General features: G+C 42.2%; 1 protein-coding gene across 4 annotated transcripts in view; it reads right to left on the bottom strand.

Annotated features, from left to right (window-relative positions):
- Nucleotides 1–12,358: 12,358 nt before the first annotated feature.
- Nucleotides 12,359–23,588, bottom strand: part of FGGY (FGGY carbohydrate kinase domain containing) — a 308,806-nt gene continuing 297,576 nt past the window's right edge. For all 4 annotated transcript variants that reach the window (XM_035538252.2, XM_050712118.1, XM_050712117.1 and 1 more), the window contains 2 exons: nt 13,230–13,291; nt 12,359–12,577 (listed from right to left, as the gene is read on the bottom strand). In XM_035538252.2, coding sequence (XP_035394145.1) covers nt 12,496–12,577; nt 13,230–13,291 — 144 coding nt within the window. In that variant the 3' untranslated portion in view covers nt 12,359–12,495. The remainder of the gene's footprint in view (nt 12,578–13,229; nt 13,292–23,588) is intronic.

Genomic DNA, 23,588 nt, shown 5'->3' with positions numbered 1-23,588 from the left:
ACCTGGTGTCACTGTCACAGGATCATTGCCTGGTTCCTTCCTGTGATTCGTAAAGTCCTAACTCAGATGCTCCGAGCACAGAGCTTCTGAACAGCAACTCGCACTTGGCGGCTGAGTTTCCAGCCCTGGTGCTGTACAGCAACACAGCAACAGTCAATTTTCCCATCTTCTGAACAGCACAAACTCTGTTTCTGCAGATTTGCTCATGTAAGTCAGCAGAAGATGAGTCATCTGGAAAAAAGTTACAATCATTTGTCCCCTAGGAATCGTATAGTAAGTTAATTATTGTACAACACATTCTGATACAAAATACACAAGCAGTTTCAACTTGTTGAGGTTGCAGAGAGCGAGAGCTTCTCACAATTTCCATCAGTTACGGTCTGGGAATGCTGGGTTTCCCTTGACTCAGTATCTGTTACATAATCAGAAACACATTTGGTTCGCTTTGTTGTGAGGCAAAGCTAAAGAAATGTGTGTCTTATTACTTTGCAAAAATAAAGAGTAGATACCTAATCGGTTTATGTAACATATGCCTATGTGTAAACATCAGTAATATGGTTATAAACACACCAGTTGAGCACTCCGGGCAGTTCCCCAGCTGATGTTAACTATTACACTTTTCTATCAGTTGAAACCATTCACTCCTGAATCTGCAAACAGCCCATCAGCTTTGCACTTGAAGGCAAAATACAGGGCTGCTAAGTGCTATACAAATTTTAGGAAACATTACGTCAAACCATGTTTGCCCAGAGGTCATTTGTCAGTGCAGGGGACTCGAGTCTGTCTGATCTCCATTAGGTTTTAGTTTGCCATGGTCAGTAACCCCAGCTTTGTTGGGCTATTGTGTGGCTGCCACCCTAGCAGGAAATGAAGAGAGCATCTTACTAGTGCACAGAGGGGAAAATCTGAAAACAGCGTAAACACATTCAGCGTCTGAACTTTTTGTTGGGTCTCAGAACCATTTATAACTTCATAAACTGTAAGGAAGAAAGACTTCCCAGCAGTTATGACTTGTTGGTTTAAAACCTCCAGTTCTTTCTTTTTACAGATCCTCATTTTAGGAAGGAAAGACCAATATTAAAGGTGCTGACTTAAAATCACTAATTCAGTGAACTCATTGTTTTAGGCATGGCTATGACAAGAGACCTAGTTTCACACTCATTTATTTGGCAGACCTGTAAGACAACCTCTTTCTTGGAATTATTAATTAGAAAAAAAAAAATTATTTTTTTAAAAATCTTTGTCTGTTGTCAGATGATCTTACATCTTCATAGTCACTTTGGGTCTTTCAGCATTTGGTATGCAAAATCTAGAATCTGTTCAATTTTCTCTTTATAAAAACTTCCATAAACAGGTCAATTGCTTGGAATTGTATTCACAGATCTGTCATGTAGGCAGGTGCCAATCAGCTATTTGAAAAACAGCAAAGCAATCCCAATTGGGCAACAAGGGATGCAGTGATACTGTAATCTCCAAGTATAGCATCATCACATCTGAATGCCTTATTTAGGTCATGGGAAAATAATACCCATTCCATATAAAGCTGGACCTCTGTGGTCATTAAGAAACACATGGAGTTCATAACTTTTTGATCAAAATGCAAAATAAAACTGTAATTGATGCTTTCTCTTGTTGGACCTCCCTAAACATGCCTAGGCAGTGGAGCACAGCCAGTATTAATAGCCTTTAAGACGGTGCCTTAAAGTAGAGGGCCTTCCTGGGAAGCTCCCTCCAAGTTTCAGAAGAACTCCTCTGTTTCTGGGACTGATAGAAACATTGGAATAGCTTCATCTCGAGAAAGGACACTAGCCACATTATTATTACATTTTCTTCAAAGACTGATCTCATTGTGGTTATGGCAATCGAACATACGGTCAAATATAAGCTTCTCTGTGATGTGCTAAGACAATATAGGCAGGCCCGTTACCCATTATGGACGAGCTAATGCATCATAATAACAGTAGCAAAAACTTCAGATGTGGTGAGGAATCAATATTGAGTAAGAATGGCTATTTTACCTCTCACTGTATCACACAATCCTGGCAAAGATGAGTATACTGCCAAATAATCTTTTATTGCCTTAAGATAATGACTTAGGAGCAAAATTTAGAAGACCTGCACACATCCTTCAGCCTTTCCCCTACAGGTAGAGAGCACTCCAGGAATATTATAATACAAAGGAATATTATAATACAAATATGCCCACTTTGAATTTTAAAATGCCTCTTTAGCACCTCAGAAGTTTACAAAGCTCTTATCTTCCTGCTGTAGAAACAAACCTCAGTTATTCTTAATTATAGACTTTGCTCAGCAAAGGGAAGGATTGTATAAAAGCCATCAAACAACGTAAAGGTGACTTGCAGCTACATAGCCTATGATACACAGTAAGAATACCATTCTGCCAAGGAAGGCAGAAAATGGCCTGGTCCTTATTTCAGTACATTTAAGTGCTAGGCATGACTACAAAGAAGGAAGAAAAAGATCCAAAAGCTACTGAGGCAAACTTTGGGTGCTGTCTGACTAATAATGACAGAAAGACAAGCCAGTGGGTCAAACTCTACAGGCCTCCAGAACATAACTATTGCCCCGTGGTATGGGGATTAATCACTGGAAACAGAAATGTGGCATCTTGATCTTAGCTCTGATGCTGGTGTTTTCTGTAGGATTACAGAAATAATTTCTTTCTGCCTAACTTTCCTTATCTGCTGAGGTAACTATTAGTTATGCATGACATCTATATCTTTTAGCTCCTGTGACTCTCTGCTGTTCATGGGAGATGGTTAATGAACTGAGCATGTCAATCAAAATACTAATTTACTGAAGACTCTGCACTACTTTTCTTTCAGGAATCACTCCAAATCTGGCAGCCTAGGAACCACAGAGACTTCAGCTGCCCCATCTGTCTCCAAACAGCTACTCTCCCAGTAGAAACCAACTGTGGACATTTATTCTGTGGTAAATTTTTTGGATTGACAGCACAGTGCTTATAAAGGCTACTAAATGCAGCACACTTCCTACAGAGATCTCAGGTTCTATGTAGGAACCAGTCCAAGCCCTTCTCCCTAGAATTAAAGTCAGTTCTCTCACTAGAAGCAAGAGAGTCCCATCTTTGTATCACCAAAAAATCAGTAACAGTATTTTTATCTGTTCATTGCCTTTATATTGACAAGGGGCCACTTTTGAAAAGCAAAATGCAGGAAGTCACAAGACAAGAGGTAACAGATGATTTTGCAGTATACTGTTAAATTACAACACAACTCATGGAATGCTTAAAAGGTCCAGAAAACCACACAATTTTTATTCAACTATGCAAAAACCCTACGTTATAAAAATCATCAATTTAATAGTCATACAGTTTGTGACTGTAAAAGTTCAAGCTACAACAAATGCGAGGTCTTCTCTTTGAGCATGAACTCACTTCTGGGAAGACAGCTCATCATTTTATATATCAATATTCAACAGCATAAAAAAAACAAGTATCCCATAAAATTGATTCAAATTTAATTTACATTGGTAAAAATCAGGCATAAAAGATACCAGGCTTGGGTCTGATTCTGTTCCACAGGCTTGCTTCCCCATGAAACAATTGCCTAAACTAAAGCTGAAATGATTTAGAGCTATAAGGCACTATTATCTTGCTTTATAGTCCTGTAAAAGCTCTCTTAAAAAAATAAAAAATAAAGTGGAAGTTACATACTAAACCATTCAACAAGTGAGTTTCTAGTCATGTACAAACCTTTTAATCCATTTAACTCTTTTTAAAGAAAATCCATGTGGTCATACATGGAAAAAATATTCAGACATCTCATTATGATGTATGCTCAGTAACTGTTTATGCCAGTCTAGGGCCTGTCTTAACAGAAAAGGGACAGATCCAGAGACACTGCCTGGATAAGCAGTGTGAGGGTCCTTCTGTTGAGGCTGCCTGTCGTGTGGCCTCCTGTCCTCAGCCAGTGCAGCTATCGTTGCTGGATAGTCTCAAGTAAAACCATAATTCAGTAGATAAATGTGTCTGCTAAGTGACTTCTTTGAGGCTGCTAAGCCATACAGTTAGGATTACAAAACTTAAATAATTTTTCAAAGGAAGACAAGGACGAAGCACAGAGTAGTGGAGGGAGCTATATTCATAACTGCATTTATAAAGGGGATTTCAGGATTTTTAAGGCCCACATTCTGCATCACTGGAGTCAGTGTGAGCTTTGCACCTGCTCTGAAAGGCTGCAGGATAAGGCCACCAGCATACTTGGCCTGAACTTCACAGTTTTGCTCACACCTCTGACATACATCCTCTGGTGAATTTACAGGCAAAGTTTACAACCTGACTGCCCCAGCTGCTTATCAGGTTCCTGGCTGAATGCTGTCATCACCACTGCACGAGTGGCAGAAAAGAACTGGAGTTTATGATCTGATGAGGTTGAAACTGCCAGTGAAGGTGCTTCAGTGCTCCTGTGCAGCACGACATCAGTCATCTCTGGCAGAGGGTCATGCAGGCACCTGGCAGTAATATCTGATACTGCAGCACAAGATACATCAAAAGACACTGGTCAGAACCATAAAGCTCCTTCCTACATTTTACAGAGAGCTTAAAGCAAGTGTAAGTTATATTTACAAGCCACTTGAACTTTTTTCACCATGTAAGAGTGTTATAAAAAGAGCTAAGCTTAAATGGGAACAAGCCGCCGTGTTCTATATTGAAAAGTGCTCTCCCAAACCAGCCCCTCATCAACACTGCCACCATCTCTGTCCTCTGAAACCACAACAAATCAATGGATCAGCAACAGCTATGAACTCTTTGTCTACCACAAGTGACACCATTTAATACTTAAGCCTCTTTTAAGTTTTTATTACCACTCACTGTTTTATACCATACAGGAAAAGGATGCTTTGAATGAAATTCATTCCAGAACAAACAGTAAGCATATGGCCTCAAAACATGTTTCAAATAATATCACGTAAGTTATAGTTTTGAATACCAAGATAGACACAACATCAAAAGTCATTAACTTTCCACTTTCTCTGGCCTGGTTAGCTTTCCCTTTTCTACCTCTGAATATGACATAATGATTTGGGCTTTGTATTTCATTTGAGATCTGTGGAGAAGTACAAGTTTGGTATATATGTTGTTATCATTAACTGCATATATTTAGTTAGGCTTTACATTCCCCAAGTACGTCTTCATATACACTCTAAAGCACAGATTCCAGTGCAATGCATTATCAGGGTTATGACTATGTTTATATAGTAGAAGCGGAACATGTCTGTTTTTCATGTCTTAAACCAATAAAACTTTACATTGGGCTTATCAGAACCATTCTACGTAGATCTAAGCCTGTTGTGACTGAAATCAGTAACAAAACTTCTCTTGTTGCCCTGCAGAACAGAGCTAAGGTAATGCTGAGCACTCTTAATAAATTCCACCCTGGTAAAAGTTTTATTTAAAAAATGCGGTCAACCCAGAGCTTTTAAAGAAGATTAATGTGGACTTATAAAAAATGTCTGATTTTATTATTAGTAGTAATTCATACAGTTTGTCCTGAAGTTTTCCTTTTCAGCTTCAGTTTGAACCATATGTTCAGGAAGTTCAACTGAAAAACGATCCTTGAGCAATATTATTTTTTTCTAATTAACAATAACCACAGAGGTATTTTAGAAAAACCTACGGACTCCCTCAGAAGATTGTGTAGCAGGCTAGATTAAAACAAGATTTTGTCTATTTTATGAAAAAGGCACTGAAGCACAAATAGGTCAACTTCATAGGAGTCTTTCTTTCCTGTTCTACTAAACAAAGGATTCTGCATGTAGCACATTTTAATTTCCACAGGGTTATTTTTTAAAGCCCTTGATGAACTATGGGATCCAGTAGTACCCCACTGTCACCACTGAGACATCGCTGCGTGGATCATGATACAGAATCTGAACCTAGAGGGTCAAAGCTGCTCCTGAAGTCAGGCATGATGTCTATCAACTGTAAAAGTTCAAGCAAAAGCTTGAAGCTGGCTGCCAGACTGAGTTTATACATACCACATGAGGATTTAGATATAAACATAGCCATGTGCCCAGCTAACTGTTCCATATATGCAAACAAAATAGAAGAGTTAGAAAGAAAAATCCTGCACTCAGATGAAAACAAAAGTAAAACGTTAAAGTCAGAGCAAGGTTCATAAAAATACCTTTGGGCCAAATTTATCATCCCTAATATAGGGATGTCCTATAAAGGAAGTAACTGATAGTATCATGAACACTTTTTATACTTGACTTCAGACACATTTCTCCTCTAACATTCCTCTTTTCAGTAACAATGGACAAAGAAAGTCTGGGTGCAGAAAAGCATTGCACTGAGGGCTCCTGAAGTCATACTACTTAAACTACTTGCTGGTTGTTTTTAGAATACCATTGTTCAATTCAATAAAACAATTCCATCAAAAAGGCAATGCAGCATTCTGCTGTTGCTTTCACTGTGGTCCTTGTCAAATTTGATCAGTTTACATGTTAAAAGATTTTTTTCCTAACCTGTCACGCTGCACACTGCACCCGGGAGCTGAAAGTCAAGCTGTGCTGCTTCTGATTAGATGCTATTTATGTTTTGCTGTTAGTACCAGCACTGACATTCATGTATGTCAGCCACTGCTGTTAGTTATATGCACACTCTAATCTTAGTGTCCTCAGACTCTGCCCTCCTCCACACCTGGGACCTTAGCACTAAGAAAATGATACTGCACTTGCAAATTAGTTAGCAGTTGTCTTGGCAAGACACATCAAAAAGAATGCAGCAACTCGCTCTTCTAGAGCTATGCAGTTCCAGAGGGGTAACACAGTTGAAATACAGTAATTTAAAAATAAAAAATAAAAAAAGGAAAGAAAAAAAGGCAAAAAGGCAAAATAGTCCCAAATATGATACTTCATCACCAAGATCTGTGTTGTGCCAGGAGGTGTCTGCAAGACCAAGCTGTCCCTTGGCTGTGCGTTGGTTTATTTGCAATAACGGGCCCTCAGAGCCCCTGAACGCCTTACTGACTCGGAGGAAGTCCACCTTCATGCAGCTGCGCTGCTTTTGTCCACAGCAGCCAGCACAGTGCTCTGCGTTGCACTGTGCTATGTATACATATTGGAAGAGTACCTGTATTTGTGAGTGTTTCAACCACAGTCAAGGGAGCTTCAAGAATAAGATGCTATCCACTGGAATTAATCAAAGTCTCCGTTAATGGGAGGCCCTGTGGAGCTGTATACATCAGTGCAGGAGGTCTAAGACTCCATTTTCACACAGTCAGTTTGCCAAGTAAAACCACATATTAAACTGAAAGCAAAGAATTACATTCATTTTTGCAGCCAGTTGTAGAAAGAGGGTTTATTATTTCTGATAACTTCTTTGTAAACATGAAATATCCTCAAATATACTTCATGCATCTTAACACTTTTTTTTTTTTGGTAGGCTCCTGTCTAATCACGTACTGGAAACACAGTCCCTGGTTAGGAGCAATAACCTGCCCTCTCTGCAGACAAAAGGTAAAACATCTCCCTTGTACACATCTGCATTATGATAAATACAAAATGACTAGCTTGAGCTCTTAGGATCAACTTTATTTATCCTCTATTTTTCCACTGCATTTCAAAACCCACTTACAAATGAATGACCCTGCAGCCATTCACATTTATCATTTGACACGTCTTATCAGTCAGCTCTGTGAAATATTAAACAGGCCTCTGGCATTTCACTTTTGTACAGTTTATTGAGTCTCTTCTGAGATAACATTCTGTAAAAAGCAATAGGGGACTTCCTCATCTCATCTGAACCCTTCCAAAAGCTGCCTGCTGTACTGGTAGGTTGGAGGCAGGTTATAAAAGGAGAATGTTCTTGCTGTCGTGGAACTGATGGAACTGGACAAAGGTCAATTTGCTAGGAAGAGATTGTGGAGAGACACGCTACAGAACACTAGCCTCTATACTGAAGATTCAAATACACAGTGCTAATACCTATCTTCTTTTCTTATGAAGGTGGTTCTTCTGGATAACATCTCTTGTGAAAAGCAACAGGATAAGCCAAGTAAACAAGTTGTACATGACATTAGAGCTTACAACAAGCGTTTCTCAGGGCAAACTCGACCGGTAAGTATTTATAAAGCTACATTTACCTACTTAGTACTGCATAACACACAGGATTGAAAGAGACCCAACAGTGAAAACTACTTTGTATCAGTGCGTGAATTATCTTTTTATGCACTTATTGGTGATATCACAGGGGAAGTCTTACCAGTCACTGCTGGGTTCAGCTTCTCCTACTAAGCACCTACTTCTAGGTGCTTCTCACAAGTTCCTAGCTCAGAGGAATCATTCTGCAGTCCTTCTGGCAGGGAGGAAAAGACAGTGTGAGACAAAACATAGTAAGCAAAGCAGAATTAGAGATGGTCAGCCTGGAACTTTCAGATATGAACTCCAGGATTTTAAATTGCATAAACGTTTTTTGTTCCAAATGAGATTCCAGCTTAGAAAGCAGCTACTTTTTTCTCTAGGTATTGCCAAATTCGAGCAGTGTACACTGGCTCTGTACTTCATAAAAGCTGGAATCCCATCTGGTGCAGAGACGTGACAGGTAGTGGAACTGATATGAAGGATGAAGGCACACACGAGACCCATTCTTGACAGCGTGTAGAATATCACCAAAGCAAATCCTCCTCTCCTGTCACATCCTGGTAGGGAGCCCAAACAGGACTGTGGAGTCTGCTTTAATCTATGGACTATAAACTAAGCGCTGTGGATAAGAATGTTATCTTTCAACCCAACAAACTAGTATTAATGAAGAGGAATAGTCAATCAGTCCTATGGTTTCTGTCCACACTAAAGTGACACCTAAGATCTCATTTTCAAGTACTAATAGCCACAGTTGATGCTACATTTTAAAGAGAGGCATATGCTCATTGCAGCCATTAAGGACCAGTTTCCAAAAGCACTCAGTGTCAAGCATAATACTTTCTTTGCAAAGTGCTGGGGGAGTGAGGACTCCTTTCAGAAAGAAGTGTGCTTGTAGATAGTGCAAAACCATTGACCTCTGTAGGTGGACTTGGACAGCACAGAAAGTTTTTGCATTCAGATCTGAATCTAAAAGTGTTTAAAGACTCATTCTTCAACTCAGACTCAGAAAGAAGTGCACAAATCAGAATGCAGCACAGTATAACTCATCTGCATATTTAGTTTTCAGATTACCTTTACGACATGCCGTTATTCCTGACTCTTGCCTGGCGAGGAATCTTTACCTGGGGTGGTCTCGTATGGATTTTTTTCATAAGAGTTGTTGTTTGCTCCTTCGGAACAATCATATGCTTATCGTCTCCTTTTGACACGATGCCTGGGCCTCTCTGTAGAACACTTGGAACAGCTGATGACATGGTAGTTGTTTCCCTTCTTTTAATTTGTATGATAAACATTTGTCAGCAAATTGCATCAAACGGGGTAAATATGGCAAGGTCTGCGGCTCAGAGCATGCTGTTGGAATCCTGAGTGACTCAAACATTGATTCTTTGGTCAAACTCCATCAAACAGTGACAGACTTCTTCATTTGGGTCAGCATGTGACAGATTTGTCATTCTGTTGCAGACAAAGGCTGAAGCAGGACTTGGTGATATTTGGCGTGGCCAAGTGATTTTATGTGCAAGTGCTTAGAAGGCTAGTTTTACATGCCACTGTATATTTGCTAGGCTCTTTCATGCTTCACTTTTCTACAGCTTATCCTCATATAAAGTGCCTGAATTGAAACTGCTTAAGGCAATGAACAGAACCTAAAATTAAAATGCCAATCAAATTGCAGTTGAAGATATTTAGAACTCTTAAGCTTCGACATTTTACATCTTGGCTCAATTTGAGTAAAACATTAATTTGAGAATTTAGCAAACTCTGCAATTTGCTAGGTCTCATATAACAAAAGTAATGTTTGGTAATATCTCTACAAAATCGTGTACCGGTACTTTGTGCTATCAGAGCTGATTACACGTCCATTGGAATACAGATTTTTACGGCTCTGCAATGAGTACAGTCCAATTCTGAAATTGGACAACGTGGTAGTAATACTGGCTTGGAACAAAAAAGCAACTGTAAAGTAGAATTATTACAAGGGGAGAACAGCATTAAAAGGATCATGCAAGAAATGTGAACAAATCTCGGTGTAAGTCTTCCGTGCAAGCCTAAGCAAGGTACACAGCTTTGTTGAAATCTGTGCACCTAAGCTTTAACAAAGTCACCATAAACGTTTGCTTCCTTTGTAGGCTTCATACACTCCTTGTGATTTCCTTGTAAGTCATGGTACTGGTTCAGCCAGACAGATCCAGGCTAAGTTTATGATGGTGATAATAAAGTTTATAGAAAGTCTGCTAAAGTTGGTGGGAGTGGGGGGGGGTTGTGTTGAGCTGTGAAGAGTTAAAAATGCTGGTACAGTACCAGACAATCCTACACGTCTGTCCCTATATAATCTGTACATTTGCTATGTATTTGGAGTCAGTGAACTTATTTTTACATATGACTTGTATATTAAAATTGATATATTAAAATATATGAATATTTATTGTTCACAATACACTGGTCTCCAACTGTTTTTTTTCTTTCTACACATTTTCAATTGACATATTTTATTGTACCCTTGAATTGTATGTTATGATATACCAGTATGTTGCAGTTATTTTCTTGCTTGTTATACTCTTTTTGTTATGATGTTTTCTCATTTTATTCCCATCAACTTTCATTGTCTTTAATTATGTCCCTGAACTTGTAAAGCTGTTTCTCTTAACAATGGGTACTTTGGAAATGGCAACAATTGCTTTTCCATGAACTACAAGGCAGGAAGTGCATTGTTTCTTTAAAAAAATTACCAGATGTTTTTGAGTGCTGACTACTAACATAAAAACCCCAGAAACTATTATTTTCCAAGTTCTCTAAGTGTAATTTTGTTATTGTGTAACTTCTGTTTGCATTTAACTGGGAATTACAGCCTATGCCAATACAAAAGAATGGAACTTCTATCAAGCTAAATGTATAAAGATGGAGTCCATTTTTACGAATACTGATGCATGGAGAGGGACTGACCGTAGGTTGTTTCTCTTGCATAATAAAGGCTCACCAAGAGGGTTGAAGATTGCAGTCTGAAGAAAAGAAGGGTTCTCATCAGTGACCTATAACACACTTACAGTTGATTTGAGTACGTTCTGTTCTGTTCCCCCTCACTTCTTAGTCCTTTAGGGGACTCCCTAGGGCCTCTGTTTGTGCTTTTAAAACAGAACAGTATCTTTTATTAAAAAGTAACATACAAATGCAGAGAAAAAGAATTTCTGAGAGAATCTCACTAAAGGCCCTGACAGTGTTTGGAACATTCAAGATCAAAACAATTTGTATGGTCTGAGGTGAAATGTTTCTGCAGTATACAACCAGAGCGTCCAGCCATGCCACGATCTGGTGGTGTTAGTGTGACAGTACCCTGCAGGACTAACTATCCAGGGCAGCCTTCAAAATCACCTGAAAGCAAATGGAAGCCTCTTGTTGATTGGATTTGGCCAGCAGGCAGCCAGGAAGGTTTCCGAGCACTGACAAATGCAAGTCTAAGGAAGTAGACACTCTCTCTCCTTCTGCATTCTCTGTACCTGCTGTCACTGGGTTTAGCCCTGCAGCTGGCAGGCTGTGTAGATGCACAAGCTTTGAGCTGGGTCTGTCTGAAGCAACATGATGAGAATGGCCACGGAGAGCTGGACTGTCTCAGGGCTGACTCCCCGTGAGGCAGCTGACAGGGTGGAAGGAATGCACCTGCATTATGAACATATTTTCAGCAACTGTCTGCTCAACCTAGTCCTTCAGTATCAACAGTGGGCTGTCTCACATCTGCACAGAGATTAACGTGTACTGAGGGCGAGCTACTTGCAGAAGACAAAACAGCTCAAGTTATTGATAGCAAAACGACTGTGCTGCGAGAGTGGAGACAGAAAAACGAGTAGGAAACGGAAGAAAACAGATAGGGAAAGATTGCACAGCTGCAAAACTGATTTCCAAATATCAGCCACCAAAAAAAAATACTATAATCATAGTTAAAAAAAAAAAGAACATTCCAATGAAAATCACATCTCAGCTGTAGCAGATACCAATATTAAAAGGGCCACGTGTGACACCATTGGTGTGATACCCGTGAGAAGCACAGCAAAGGTCAGGGATTCAGGTCCATCTGAGCCAGAGGTGTTGTTCCTCGTGCTACTCCTTCGTGTGGCCAGTCTGTAAACACCAGCACCATGGTACCAGCAGCTGGCTCTGTCTTCTCTGACGGGACTACATGAGTATTCATTGTCCTTGGAGTGCGTGGATTATAGATGGAAAATACCCAGTGCTTCACAGTGTATACATTTTATTTCTCATTAATAATGAAAATATACAATTTAGATGACAAAAACACGTTTTTACCATGGACAGTACAGTGAAAAGAAATTACCCTGAAATTGTATCCCTGCTGTTCCCAGATTATATGGTTCTGGACTAGAAGCCTTTCATGATGGCGCGATACTCTCTCTGGTGTTCCACAAGTTTCAGAAATACTTCGTATTTCTTGTCATAAAACCTGTATAAAAAAAAAAAAAAAAAAAGTTAATTTCCACAAAGCTTGAGATTTTAAGGTTTAAATCCCTTGTAAAACACGTTCACTTTCTTTGCTCCGCACGTCAAGTCCCCCGCAAAGGCCGCAGCGGGCGGGCCGGGGCTGTGCCCGCAGCCCCCCGCTGAGCCCCGGCCGCGCCGCAAGGTGGTGCCCGCGCCCCTCCGCGCCGGGACGGCCACGGGGACCGGGACGGGGACGGTGGCGGCAGCACCCCGGGGCCTGGGGCAGCGTCGCAGCCGCGGGCCGTCTGCTTGCCTCGGCCTCAGCCCCGCGGCGGGCCCGGTGACTCGGGCCTCGCCATCACTTGCTTAAAACGCAGCGCTATGGTAGCCCCCGGCGGCTCCTCACAGCTCCTCACATCCCCTCACAGCTCCTCACATCTCTCACCCTGCCTGCCTCCGAGGCAAGCTGTGGGCAAGGGCAGGGGTTTAGGGGGTGAGGTGCTTCCACACCACTTGGAGCAAATGTCTTCCTTCACCCGTGTTGAAGAGGCGGATGCCTATATAATCTTTAAAAAATAGGGGCATAACTGCATTCAAGCAGAGCTAGCAAGAGACAGACCTGAGCTCCCTTTTAGGCAAATTCTCCTAGGTGAACACACAGAAGGCAGGATTACCTTTTGTGCTCGTGGTTAGGCTGCACGACTCGCCCGATTTTTCCCATTTTCGCCATGGCCTCCTAGTAAAAGACAAACACAAGCTGGAAAAGCCTGTTTTGATTTAAAATACTTTTTGACAAGAACAAGATGTTTCAAAACCAATCGGAACATTACTGATGTATTTTGTTTCGACTGAACAGGCCAGATGGCATAAAATATGTTCAATCCCATTATATAGTAGTCATGAGAACAAAGTACTGCAGACCCCTCAGTAAACCAAAATCTGTTCCTCTTTCTTACTGGGAGTCTGAGGCAGAACAGACTTATCTTTTATTATTTACGCTAACCAAAGGAAATGTTAAACATTGCATCCCCGGAGGGGAGATTTCTCAAATAAAATGATGCTTTACATGAGATCTCTTAATCATATTCCCAAAGTATTGATTCCCTGTAGCAAGGGAGGACTCAAGTGTGCTCCAGAAGCTCAGAGTGACTTGCAAAGTTCTGTTACGGAGCCTACGGCTGCCCTCACATTCCAGGATAAAGGTGTCAGAGACGATTTTGATCCTAATTTGCTTTTGGCCAAAATAAAGTCAGAGGAAGGGATGTCACAAAATCCCCTCAGAAGGAGTCTCTGGGACAGTCACAAGAGGACTGAGCAGTTTGGTTCCTTTCCCAATTTCTATGAGATTCTGATTTTCTATGGATTTTCCTGAGCAATCCCACTGGCATGAGACACTGATCACCGTTGTGAGCAGAGAAGCAAGCTCAAGCTCTTAAGCCAGGGTGGAGGCAGCAGGCTCAGGCTATTTTAAATGGAAGTTATATCACAAGGCGCATTAAAGCGATAGTTTTCAGATGGAGCAGCATTAAACATAAAAGATCAGGATTCAAGAATCAGTGTCTGACCAAATGTCTATAAGGACTCATAGTTTCTAAGCAGGACCCTAAATCTGTTTTAATATTAGTGCCTAAAGCACAACGCTGTGAGGGTATCAGTGGAGAACAGTCAGTTTGTGCCAAGCTGCTTCTGCTGGAAGCCATCTCATCAAATGCTCCGACCAGATTTGTTAAAGGGCTGGATGCTTTTATAGTCTGTTATATCTGTTGTAGTAAAATCTTTGCTTTCCACTAATCCAGCATACGGCTGAGGAACTCGCAGACCTTTACAACGCCGATGAGCAATATAAGCACAGTTTCACCAACCCAGAACAAGCAGGGAGGCTCTGCGGATAAGCAGGTGACCGGCAGACGTCACATCTTCTGGTTTCCCATTTCCCCCGTGTTAAAGAAATAGGATCACGACCTAAATGCCAGGATGTACGTGGCCAGCAGATCCTGTCTCCCATGCGCAGCAGTGTCAGGTCCGCTGGCACGCAGTGCTTGCGATGCCCTCGTGTGCCAGAGCCGCAGGCAGCCCTCGCTCTGCCTGGCTGGCTGAATCTGTGCTGTTATTACCTGTCATGTTCTGGGTACATTTGCTTCATCCTTGAGCATCAACAAATCCTCTTATACTGCCAATTCAAATGTACTACTCAAATGTGGAACACCTAACTTTCTACATTTATCGAGTTCAGGGGACTAAATACTGGATAAAACTGTGGCTCTGCCAAAGCAAGAAGCACTGCCTGTGATGGTGGTCAGCATTTTACTGTTAGAGCTTCTGATAGAACAGCAGAGGAGTATTTCTGTGCACTGATATGCCTATACTCTTTCATACGTGCAGAAGTTGATTGTACTTGGATTCCCTAAGAAACACCCTTGAAATAACACTTCCAGTGAGATAGTGTGTTCTCTTCTCTGGGACAAGTGCGCCTGCTGGCACAGAGATCCTGCACAGCAGCCAGATTAAAATACTGGCAGGGAAAGGTTGCTATCTTTCCCAGTAAGAGAAATGAGCATTTATTCTCTGTTCCTTAACAAGTGATACTAGCTCAAGCATTGTTCCTGTTTACAACAGTCCATCGTTCACAACCCCCTTACATGGCCAGATGGATTGAGTCTGCTCACAAAATGAATGAACACAGAAAAAAAAAAAGTAAAAGACAATTTCCTCTGATACAACCAGATATCTTTTTTTAAGATAGCTTCCTGTCTTACGGGAGAAACACAGAAAACATAAGACAAAGGCAGAGACCCCGCACACTGCATAGCAAAGCCCCTTGAAGTATTCTTACTAATGGCAAGAGTCACAGTGCTTTCAATTCCCTGCTTTACACCTCCTATTGAATTGCCCCGGTGCTACTGTACACACCAAAAAAAAAAAAAAAAAGTACAATAGGGCCACCTGATAGGGTGCAAATGTCTCAGACAAATCAGCTTTTTTCTCAAGTGCAACAAAAAAGAAAGGGATGGCCAGACTTCCCCCTGGAAGACTGCTATTCCCCCTGTGCACACCAGCAGGGTGTGCTTGCTGCTGGCCCATGCCGGGGAGCGGTAAGAGGACACAAACAGCGCTGATCCCAGGAAAGGTTCTGCTTTGCCATAAATACTCTCCCCTAACCTTGTGTGTTACTCTGCAGCCTCTTACAACTTTCAGTGCTGAAAAACGCACTGACTACTTCTTAGGGAAATAAGCCAGCCTTCTGAGATAAACATATATCTAGCCAGGTTTTATTTTTACATCGTTATTCATCTAGCTAAAGGTCTTCTCACGCTGGTTCAAGAGAGCGCAGACACCACAGTGGGTGCTGTATGGGCAGCGTGGCACATCCTCGAGCTCCCACCTGTGCCACTGTCACACCACTAAGACCCAACAAAACACCAGGCACCCACAACACACCAGCTTTCAGACCACACGTGGTGGTCTTCAAAGAGCCCAACCAAGTCTCCACAGAGCTGATGAAAGCCCCCTAAGCTCCCTAGGAGCTGGAGTTTCCACTGCTCCCAGTGTTATGCCAAACTGCAAAAAGTTTCAGCAAGTGTCCTAAAACTCTGATCTCTCCCCAAACACGAAGCTTCTCTTTGCATTTAATTTTCCCTCTTCTCCCTGTGACTTCCCAAAACTTGAAATAAGCTGCTCTCAAAGTGACGCAGACCCATAGCCTTCCTGCAGCCCTGGCCCCATCCCTGGTGCAGAAGGTCTGGACAGGCAGCCAAGGGGGAAGCCACCATGCCATGGGGCCGGGAGCAGGACAGGCTAGGAGGTCCCTAAAGAAAAACAGGTTCTTCAAAGCCTGACCTAAATCAGGAAACATGGCCTGGCTGCTACTTATCTTCTGCTGGCTCATATTTAGCTCATTTTTAAAGCACAGGTAAGGAGGAAGATGCCAAAGCAGTCTCTTCCAGTTCATCATGTAAATATTTTGTATTTTTAAATCTGCTAAACATATAGAGGTCTTTGGAAATCCACAGCGTTAGGTCTCACAGCAACCACCCCGATAATGTCAAATACCATGTTAAAGAAATACACAGCCAGCAATTTTCAACAACTCACTTGTTCTAGGTTGCTCGAAATATCCTAAATTAATTCCTCTCTTAATTTGCATTTTGGTTGTGTGGTTTTCTTTAAAGTCAGTTTGGTCATTGTTCGTTTGAACAAATACTTTATTCCCAGAGGAGACTCTTTTCAACAATTTTCTGGGGACAAAGAGGAACAGAACATTAAAAATATGAATTTATAATGAAATCAGAAACAAAGGAACATAAGAATCGTATTACTGAATCAGATCAACCTTGTGCACTGTTCTGTCCCTAACAAAGCCTTAAATATAGCAAAATGATAATGCTGCTGTTCAGAAATAGTCTGTTTTGAGGGTCAACATCCAAATCCATAATTCCAGTCACCAAGAATTTCACAATCTTAATTTGAATGATGCTCTATCTTCTTTGTTTGCCAGTCTAGACAGTACAATGAATACAGTGATTTAAACACAATGAATTCTCTCTTAAAACAAAATATTTTGTAAAATTGCTTTTTAATCATTTCTTTTCTCTCTTTCCATAAAGGCTATGCTATAAATAAACCCTGAAAGTTCGCATTTGATCATCATTTCTAAAGGCTGGGCAAGAGGCAAGTGAAGGGTTTACACAGAAAAAAATAGAGGCACTGTGGAGCAGAAATAAAGGGATGCATTCATGATTCCTAACCTTTTGTTAGAGTGTCAACGCTGAGACAGATAGAAGCCAGTAAACACTCTGCTCACCACGGAGAGTTAGCCCAACGGGATTACCCTACCCGGGACTGAAGGCAGAGGCCCAGTGAACCAAATTCTCCAAGGCCCGCCGGTATGTCAGAGCCAGGTGCCATTCTGCTGCTGGCAGGGTGAGCCAGTTGGAAGGGCCGTTGTCATTTGGAGCAATTCGCTCAGCGCTGGTGGCTGAATTCTGCTCTTGAGCACGAGCTGGAGCAGGGGGTACGACACCAGGGCAGCCCCAGGGCAGAAATGGCCCGTGGGGCTGGGAAGCTGGCCCATCACAAAGCCCCCTGAAGTACAGAGCCTTCCCAAGACTTACAAGCTGTAAAGCAAACAGAAGGGTCCCCAGTTCTCTAGCACCGCCTTCTAGGGGGATGAAACCCTGTTCTTTCACAGCATATAAAACCTGGAAATTTCAACCTTCGCCCCTTTAATAAGAGAAAGGAAAAGGTTTTGACACTACGTGGGAGACGCACTGCAGCAACCTCCTCTGTCATGCCAGGAGACACCAGGAAAGCACATCAGGCTGGCGTTAGGAGCACACAGGTGTTACAAGGGCTATCTTTAGACAGGAGGACAGCTCTCCTCTGATTCCCCAGTGAAGGGCTGACTCAGAGCACCCGGCATGATCTGGCACATCCCACAAGAGCCGCCCATCTCCCTCAGGTCTACAGAGGGAACCAAGGAAGATTAGCCTACCTGTGAACAGTCCTTAGGTCTGATTTCTGATAGAGACTCACAGACTTATGTAGCTGAGTATTACCAAAAATTAATGGGATGTAGGCCCTCAAAAGCACACATCACATGAGAAAATCAGATTTACAGACATCAGCCTTAGGTTTAAGATAAACTGAAGAAGTAACTAAGTCCCATGGAAATTAATGAGCTGGGAACATCAGTCCCCTCCAGAACTTAGGCTTCTGCTTTACTTAGGTACTTTAAAAAATTGTATCCAAAGTTAAATGGATGAGGCATTCAGGCACAAATGTGATTTCACAGCTGTTTTCTTCCCAATTACTCATTCTGAAAATCCCAAGAAATGTTAGGACTTCTAATAACTAGTGTAGTTATTAACAGTAAAAACAGCTATCCGTCATCTAAAGTTTGACTGCACAATTTCAGTGGCTGAAAGCATTTGGCCTGCACGTATAAAAGCATACATCAAAGCTCACCAAACTGCCTGGGCACACCACGCTTTGGTTACAAAAACAGCGTACCAGCTACTTAGAGGAGGAATCTTTAGGCAATATGAAAACCAAGAGGTGTACTCGAGTGTAAATTCATCATGTTTTCTCTCTGAGTGATGCTGGTTTATAGCTTGTCCAGTGACAGCCGTGGTTCTGTTGCACCAAGAATGACTCATCTAGGAATGATGGCAAGGATGAAAAATAACTGCTGTAAACCAGCTTTGGATCAGAAATTGTAACAGGAGTAATTCAGGAGTCTTGGAACAAGCTGAAATGAGATGCATGGCTTGCTCTCCTTTCCAAGCCAAAGTTGATAATTCACCTCATCTTAGCATTTAGGCAAAAGAAGGAAATTATACTCACTTTTATTGTAGTAATACAAACTAAGTGATCAAAAGCCACGTTCTTAGAGCCAAGAGTGGTGAGAAAGCTGCAACAGCAAACATCGTTCATCAGGCATTCTTGAGAATGGCAGGAGTGTTCGCACAGAAGATCAGTCTCAATTTCTGAACCACAGAGAGCTTTAAAATACAAATTTCCCCTTTATTACCTTGACAACATTATCCAGACTCCCACTCAGGTCAGTCTGGACTCTCACGTTTTTGTAGAGCTCTGCTATCACGGATGCAGCATCAGAGGAAAGTAATTTAAAAGTTGGCCCATTTACAATAGACTGAAATTTAGGAGCACTCTTCCCCACCACATTTGTTCTGATTTGTAGAGTTCGACAGGTGTAAGTACCTTCAAAGTAATAGACCAACCTTCTTAACACTTTTAAGTCCTTATAACAATACAGTAAATATCTTATATGCAATAAAATTTACTTTCTTCTTTTGGTGAAGAACTCCTTCACCCATCTCCGTTACACACACAAGCTGAGACTAACAGATGCTAGCTAATGTCCTTTTAGGAAGTCCAGTCAGAGACATACTTGGATTTGAGGGGAATGAATAGATTTCTTGAAATGCTGATGTCCAAGAAATACTTTCAAAGTGTTTCAAGATTTGTAAGCAAGGCTGCTATCTTCTTACAGGCTTTCATTTAGGGATGCTTACTCAATAGCATGGAGATGCAAAATTCAGCTTATCTATGCTTACAGGAGTTACATGAACTCATTTATGTAACAGAGCCCTAGCAGAACATTACTTTTCATAGGTATATGACTGCATGAAAAAAGCATGTGATGGACCACATGCAATATTTTTCTAGTGGCTTTCCCCCCCTTCCCTTAAATTTGTTTGAGTTATAGGGGCAGACCTTGGCAGCATGCACAAAGCCCAAAATCCGTAACTCAATTCTCTGTGGTATTCTGAACGGAGGGAGCCAAGTTTTAAAACACATTATGGATAAATACTAGGGCCGAGCAAAAATTTCACACCTAAGACCAAAGTGTGAAAATTTGGCTCTTGTTCATTTAGTGAAAAGGTGGAAAATTTCACACAAGCTTGTATTTTCCTTTTGCTCTATTCCAGCATAGATGGCTGCATTAGTATCAAACCTCAGAGAGAGAGGGCTGCTGTCTGTGAGTCTACAGTGAAGGAGGGAGAAGAAGAGGATGGAAGGGTGGAGGTGCAGCTAGCAGGACATCAGCTCAGGACTTCAGTTAGAGTCTGTCTTCCAGAAAGAATGACTGGCCTTTTGAATCTCACGGCCCGTATCTACTCATATGTTAGGTAACAGCATTGGTCCATCTTAAGAGAAAAATGTTAAGCATTTGTTTATTAAAGACTGTTCCTGTGGTGGAGGGGAATCAGGCAGGTAGCACAGATGCCCAACATTATTACACCCCAAAAACCTTCCAACTTCAGTCGACAGGATCAATGGGACAGCCCTTGGATGGGGCCTCAGTATGGAGGCAAGGTAGTTTTCTGGTTCAAGCACTGAATCAGGGTACAGAAAGTGCAATGAATTCCCCAAGTTATTTTCAACATGTAATTAACTCTTTTAAGGTTCAGTTACCTCTCCCTAAAATAGGCTGAGCCCATTGTTTCCCTCCAGGCTTGATTTGGCATGCGCACGCAGCTGGTAACTCTAGGTTTGTCTCTAATTTTGTACCGTGGGTGGCACACGGCGGCCTCAGTCCCACTCCTGCCCTCCATGCCTGATTGAAGTATGTATCACTTGACCTCCCCGGCAGTGTGGGAGGGTGGTTTTCACTCCTTAGCATCGGAGACAAGAACAAACAGAAAAGAGATCACGTAACAGACGAGGCAAGTGCAGATGAGGCTACGGCACCACCTCTACCTCCAGAGCACCTACTCTGATCCTGTTCAAACAACGACGTGGCCGTCGGACAGACCGTGGCCACCGTAGCTCGGTGTCACACACAGCTTGTGCTTTGGCCAGGCTGGCCAGCCAACAGAGCCATAAGAGGAGCAGCAGTGGCAATGCAGCTGCTGTGAAGGGTGGCTTGTCGTGCTTGCGATGATATTAATTACTTATTCTGCAGACCAAATTTAGAATGGGATGAGGGTCAGCTATGATTGTCACATCATCTATCAGCTGGAAACTATGTTTGGGTCTAAGCTCCAGCCACACTGCTACTAAATATAGGCTGTTTTGTTGTTGATCTGACTCTGCACTCCCCCGAGTTGCCTTTGACTATCAAATAATTAAGCAGTTTGCTTTGCGAGGGCTCTGCTGCTGGCAACTCTTCATGTCCAAAGCTACTTGGATGCAGATTTGTCAGCTTAGCATGGGTTTCAGCTTACCCGGGCAATGGAAAGAAACCAAGTGTTTCGCTCCTGTTCCAGTTTCACAGCTTGCTGGCACTGGGTGCCATGAATCAACAGTCTGCAGGCAACATCCACGCAGTCTGCACCAGAGCTGGGGCACAGCTCAGTCGCACGCACCCAGCCGTGAGCTCGCATAGATTATTCATCAAGTTTATGTCCACTGTACAATACCCGTGGATGAAGAGCCACGACAGCTTTAAATTCGGCTGGCAGATACTGCCAGGATGCAACCAGAGCAGCACAGAGCTGTGCCTGGTGCCCACCAGGCTATGCCCCACAGCCTGGGGCACACTTTGCCTCCTCACCACACCGTGGGCTATGCCATGTGGCTATACCATATACCACGCGGAGGCTATGCCACTGCTGGCAGCTGTGACACCACAGTGGAGGCTCCCTGACTACACCACCGGCTAGCACAGACAGTACATTTGAGGTGGAATAGATTTATCAGCCATACGCAGCATCACTGTTGCAACAGGCCGAGAAGGTTTGACCATATAAACCACACAAGAAAAGACATCTAGTTAACCCGCTTCTTGGACTTGGAAACATTATGCTGACAGGCAGCTCTGTGTAACAGGAAGCTCACCTGGGAGTAAAAGATCGGATCCCTACATCACAGCCTACTGCAGGGGACTGCCACAGAGCCGTGAGCTAAATCAGCCCTGCCCGTACTCATTGCTGCTGGTGATGGGAGTGCTATTCTGCTGCACAACCTGGAGCAAGTCCTTTTGCTTCTCTTGCTCCCTTCTCACCCTCTGCTTGCGCTATCTGTCCTAATGCCTTTACGCTCAATTTTAGGTGGGAAAACACTTGGGGCAGGCAGGGCAGGTGTGCAGCTCCGCTCTAAACCGCAGAACAGAAGAAATGAGCTGGACAGAAAGCAGGAGGAGTCGTTTGCACAGGGGAAGGTAAAACAGAGAAGCTGAAGACCAAGCATCCACACAGGATATCCTGACACTCGGCTGTGTATTTGACACAGTATTTTGTTGAACTGTACCACTTCCTTTAAGGTTCAAAACTCAGATTTATTCAGCTGATTTCTTTTCACACACAGCTTTCCTTGCTTAGTTCAAACTTTTATTTGCCATCTGGCAACGGGTTGGGGTTTACGGGGGGGAGGGGATAGGAAAGGGGGCTTTTGCTTTTTCTTTTCTTTTTTTTTTTTTTTTTGCATCTGTATTTGCTTTATGAGCTATGGCTAAGGCATCATTTACACATGGGGAACTTGATCGGGTTCTCTCAATTCTTTCCATATGTTCACTTATGCTGTCGAAACATTTTTTGATCTAATTAATCTGCACACGTCTCTTCATTCATTCCCCTCTCGGTAAGTTTTCGCATTTGGGGGGTTATCTAGCTGGGATTTTGTCGTAAAAACAATTTCTGACTACACTTGGCTTTATGGCTACTTCATCAAGAAAACAAAAGTATATGCATCATTTCATTCTTCATCTAATTATTCATTCGCATCTTTCAAACAGCTTCTGAGGAGACTTTCCTTTTTCCCCTCATCTTTCAAATATATTCTTTGTCATGCTCCAGTGTCTACCTGAGGTTAATGAGGAAAAGCCCTGCTGCGAGTTTTGATTTGGGATTATTTTTATCTAGTTAATCTGACGTGTGGTTTACTATAAAAAAAATCTCAGAAATATGCTTCATCTTACCCAATCTGGACTGCACTTGGGAAATTACTCTGGTCATGGGCTCATAAAAAAACAAAAGTGCTTTAAAAAAAAAAAAAGTCTTTCACTACTGTAAACCATTAGAACCTTGAGATGTTAAAGCAGAGCAGAACTACACAAAAATAGGAAGAGAACCTTTCTGGTAACCTTACAGACTTCTATATGTAACAAGAAAATAGAATATTACTTAACAGGTAACTGGTATTTTAGGGATATCCAGAGTGCACCACGCAGAAAGTAAAACATAAAGAAACCAGAAATCTGCTAAGACTTCAGAACCGGACCGCAGAGCCGTTCCCCCTTGTGAAGCACAGTGCAGAGAAGATAACTGCCTACTGCAGAGTGCATTTGGTTTCCTTGCCATGATTGCTACAGACAAGGATGCTTCTAGCGTGCTGCTCCAGAAAGTGGTTTTCTTTGCCAAATCAGAGACTACCAGTGATTAAATTGAGCAAGAGCTGAAGCAAGGCTCCACCACTGACCAGCTGAGGTGTTGTCTGGTTCTGTTAAAAGCTGCGGCATCCTGTCTTTTCTAGGTCTGAAAAACAGAGGCAGTGCGAGATGAGACATTACTCACCAAGTGCTACTTGCACTTCTGTCAGTAAAACTCCAGCTATAGCTTACATGCCCCTGG

The sequence above is a fragment of the Cygnus atratus genome, chromosome 8 (genome assembly GCF_013377495.2).
Source record: "Cygnus atratus isolate AKBS03 ecotype Queensland, Australia chromosome 8, CAtr_DNAZoo_HiC_assembly, whole genome shotgun sequence".
NCBI classification, from domain to species: domain Eukaryota; kingdom Metazoa; phylum Chordata; class Aves; order Anseriformes; family Anatidae; genus Cygnus; species Cygnus atratus.
This window is presented reverse-complemented; position numbering and strand designations above follow the sequence as displayed.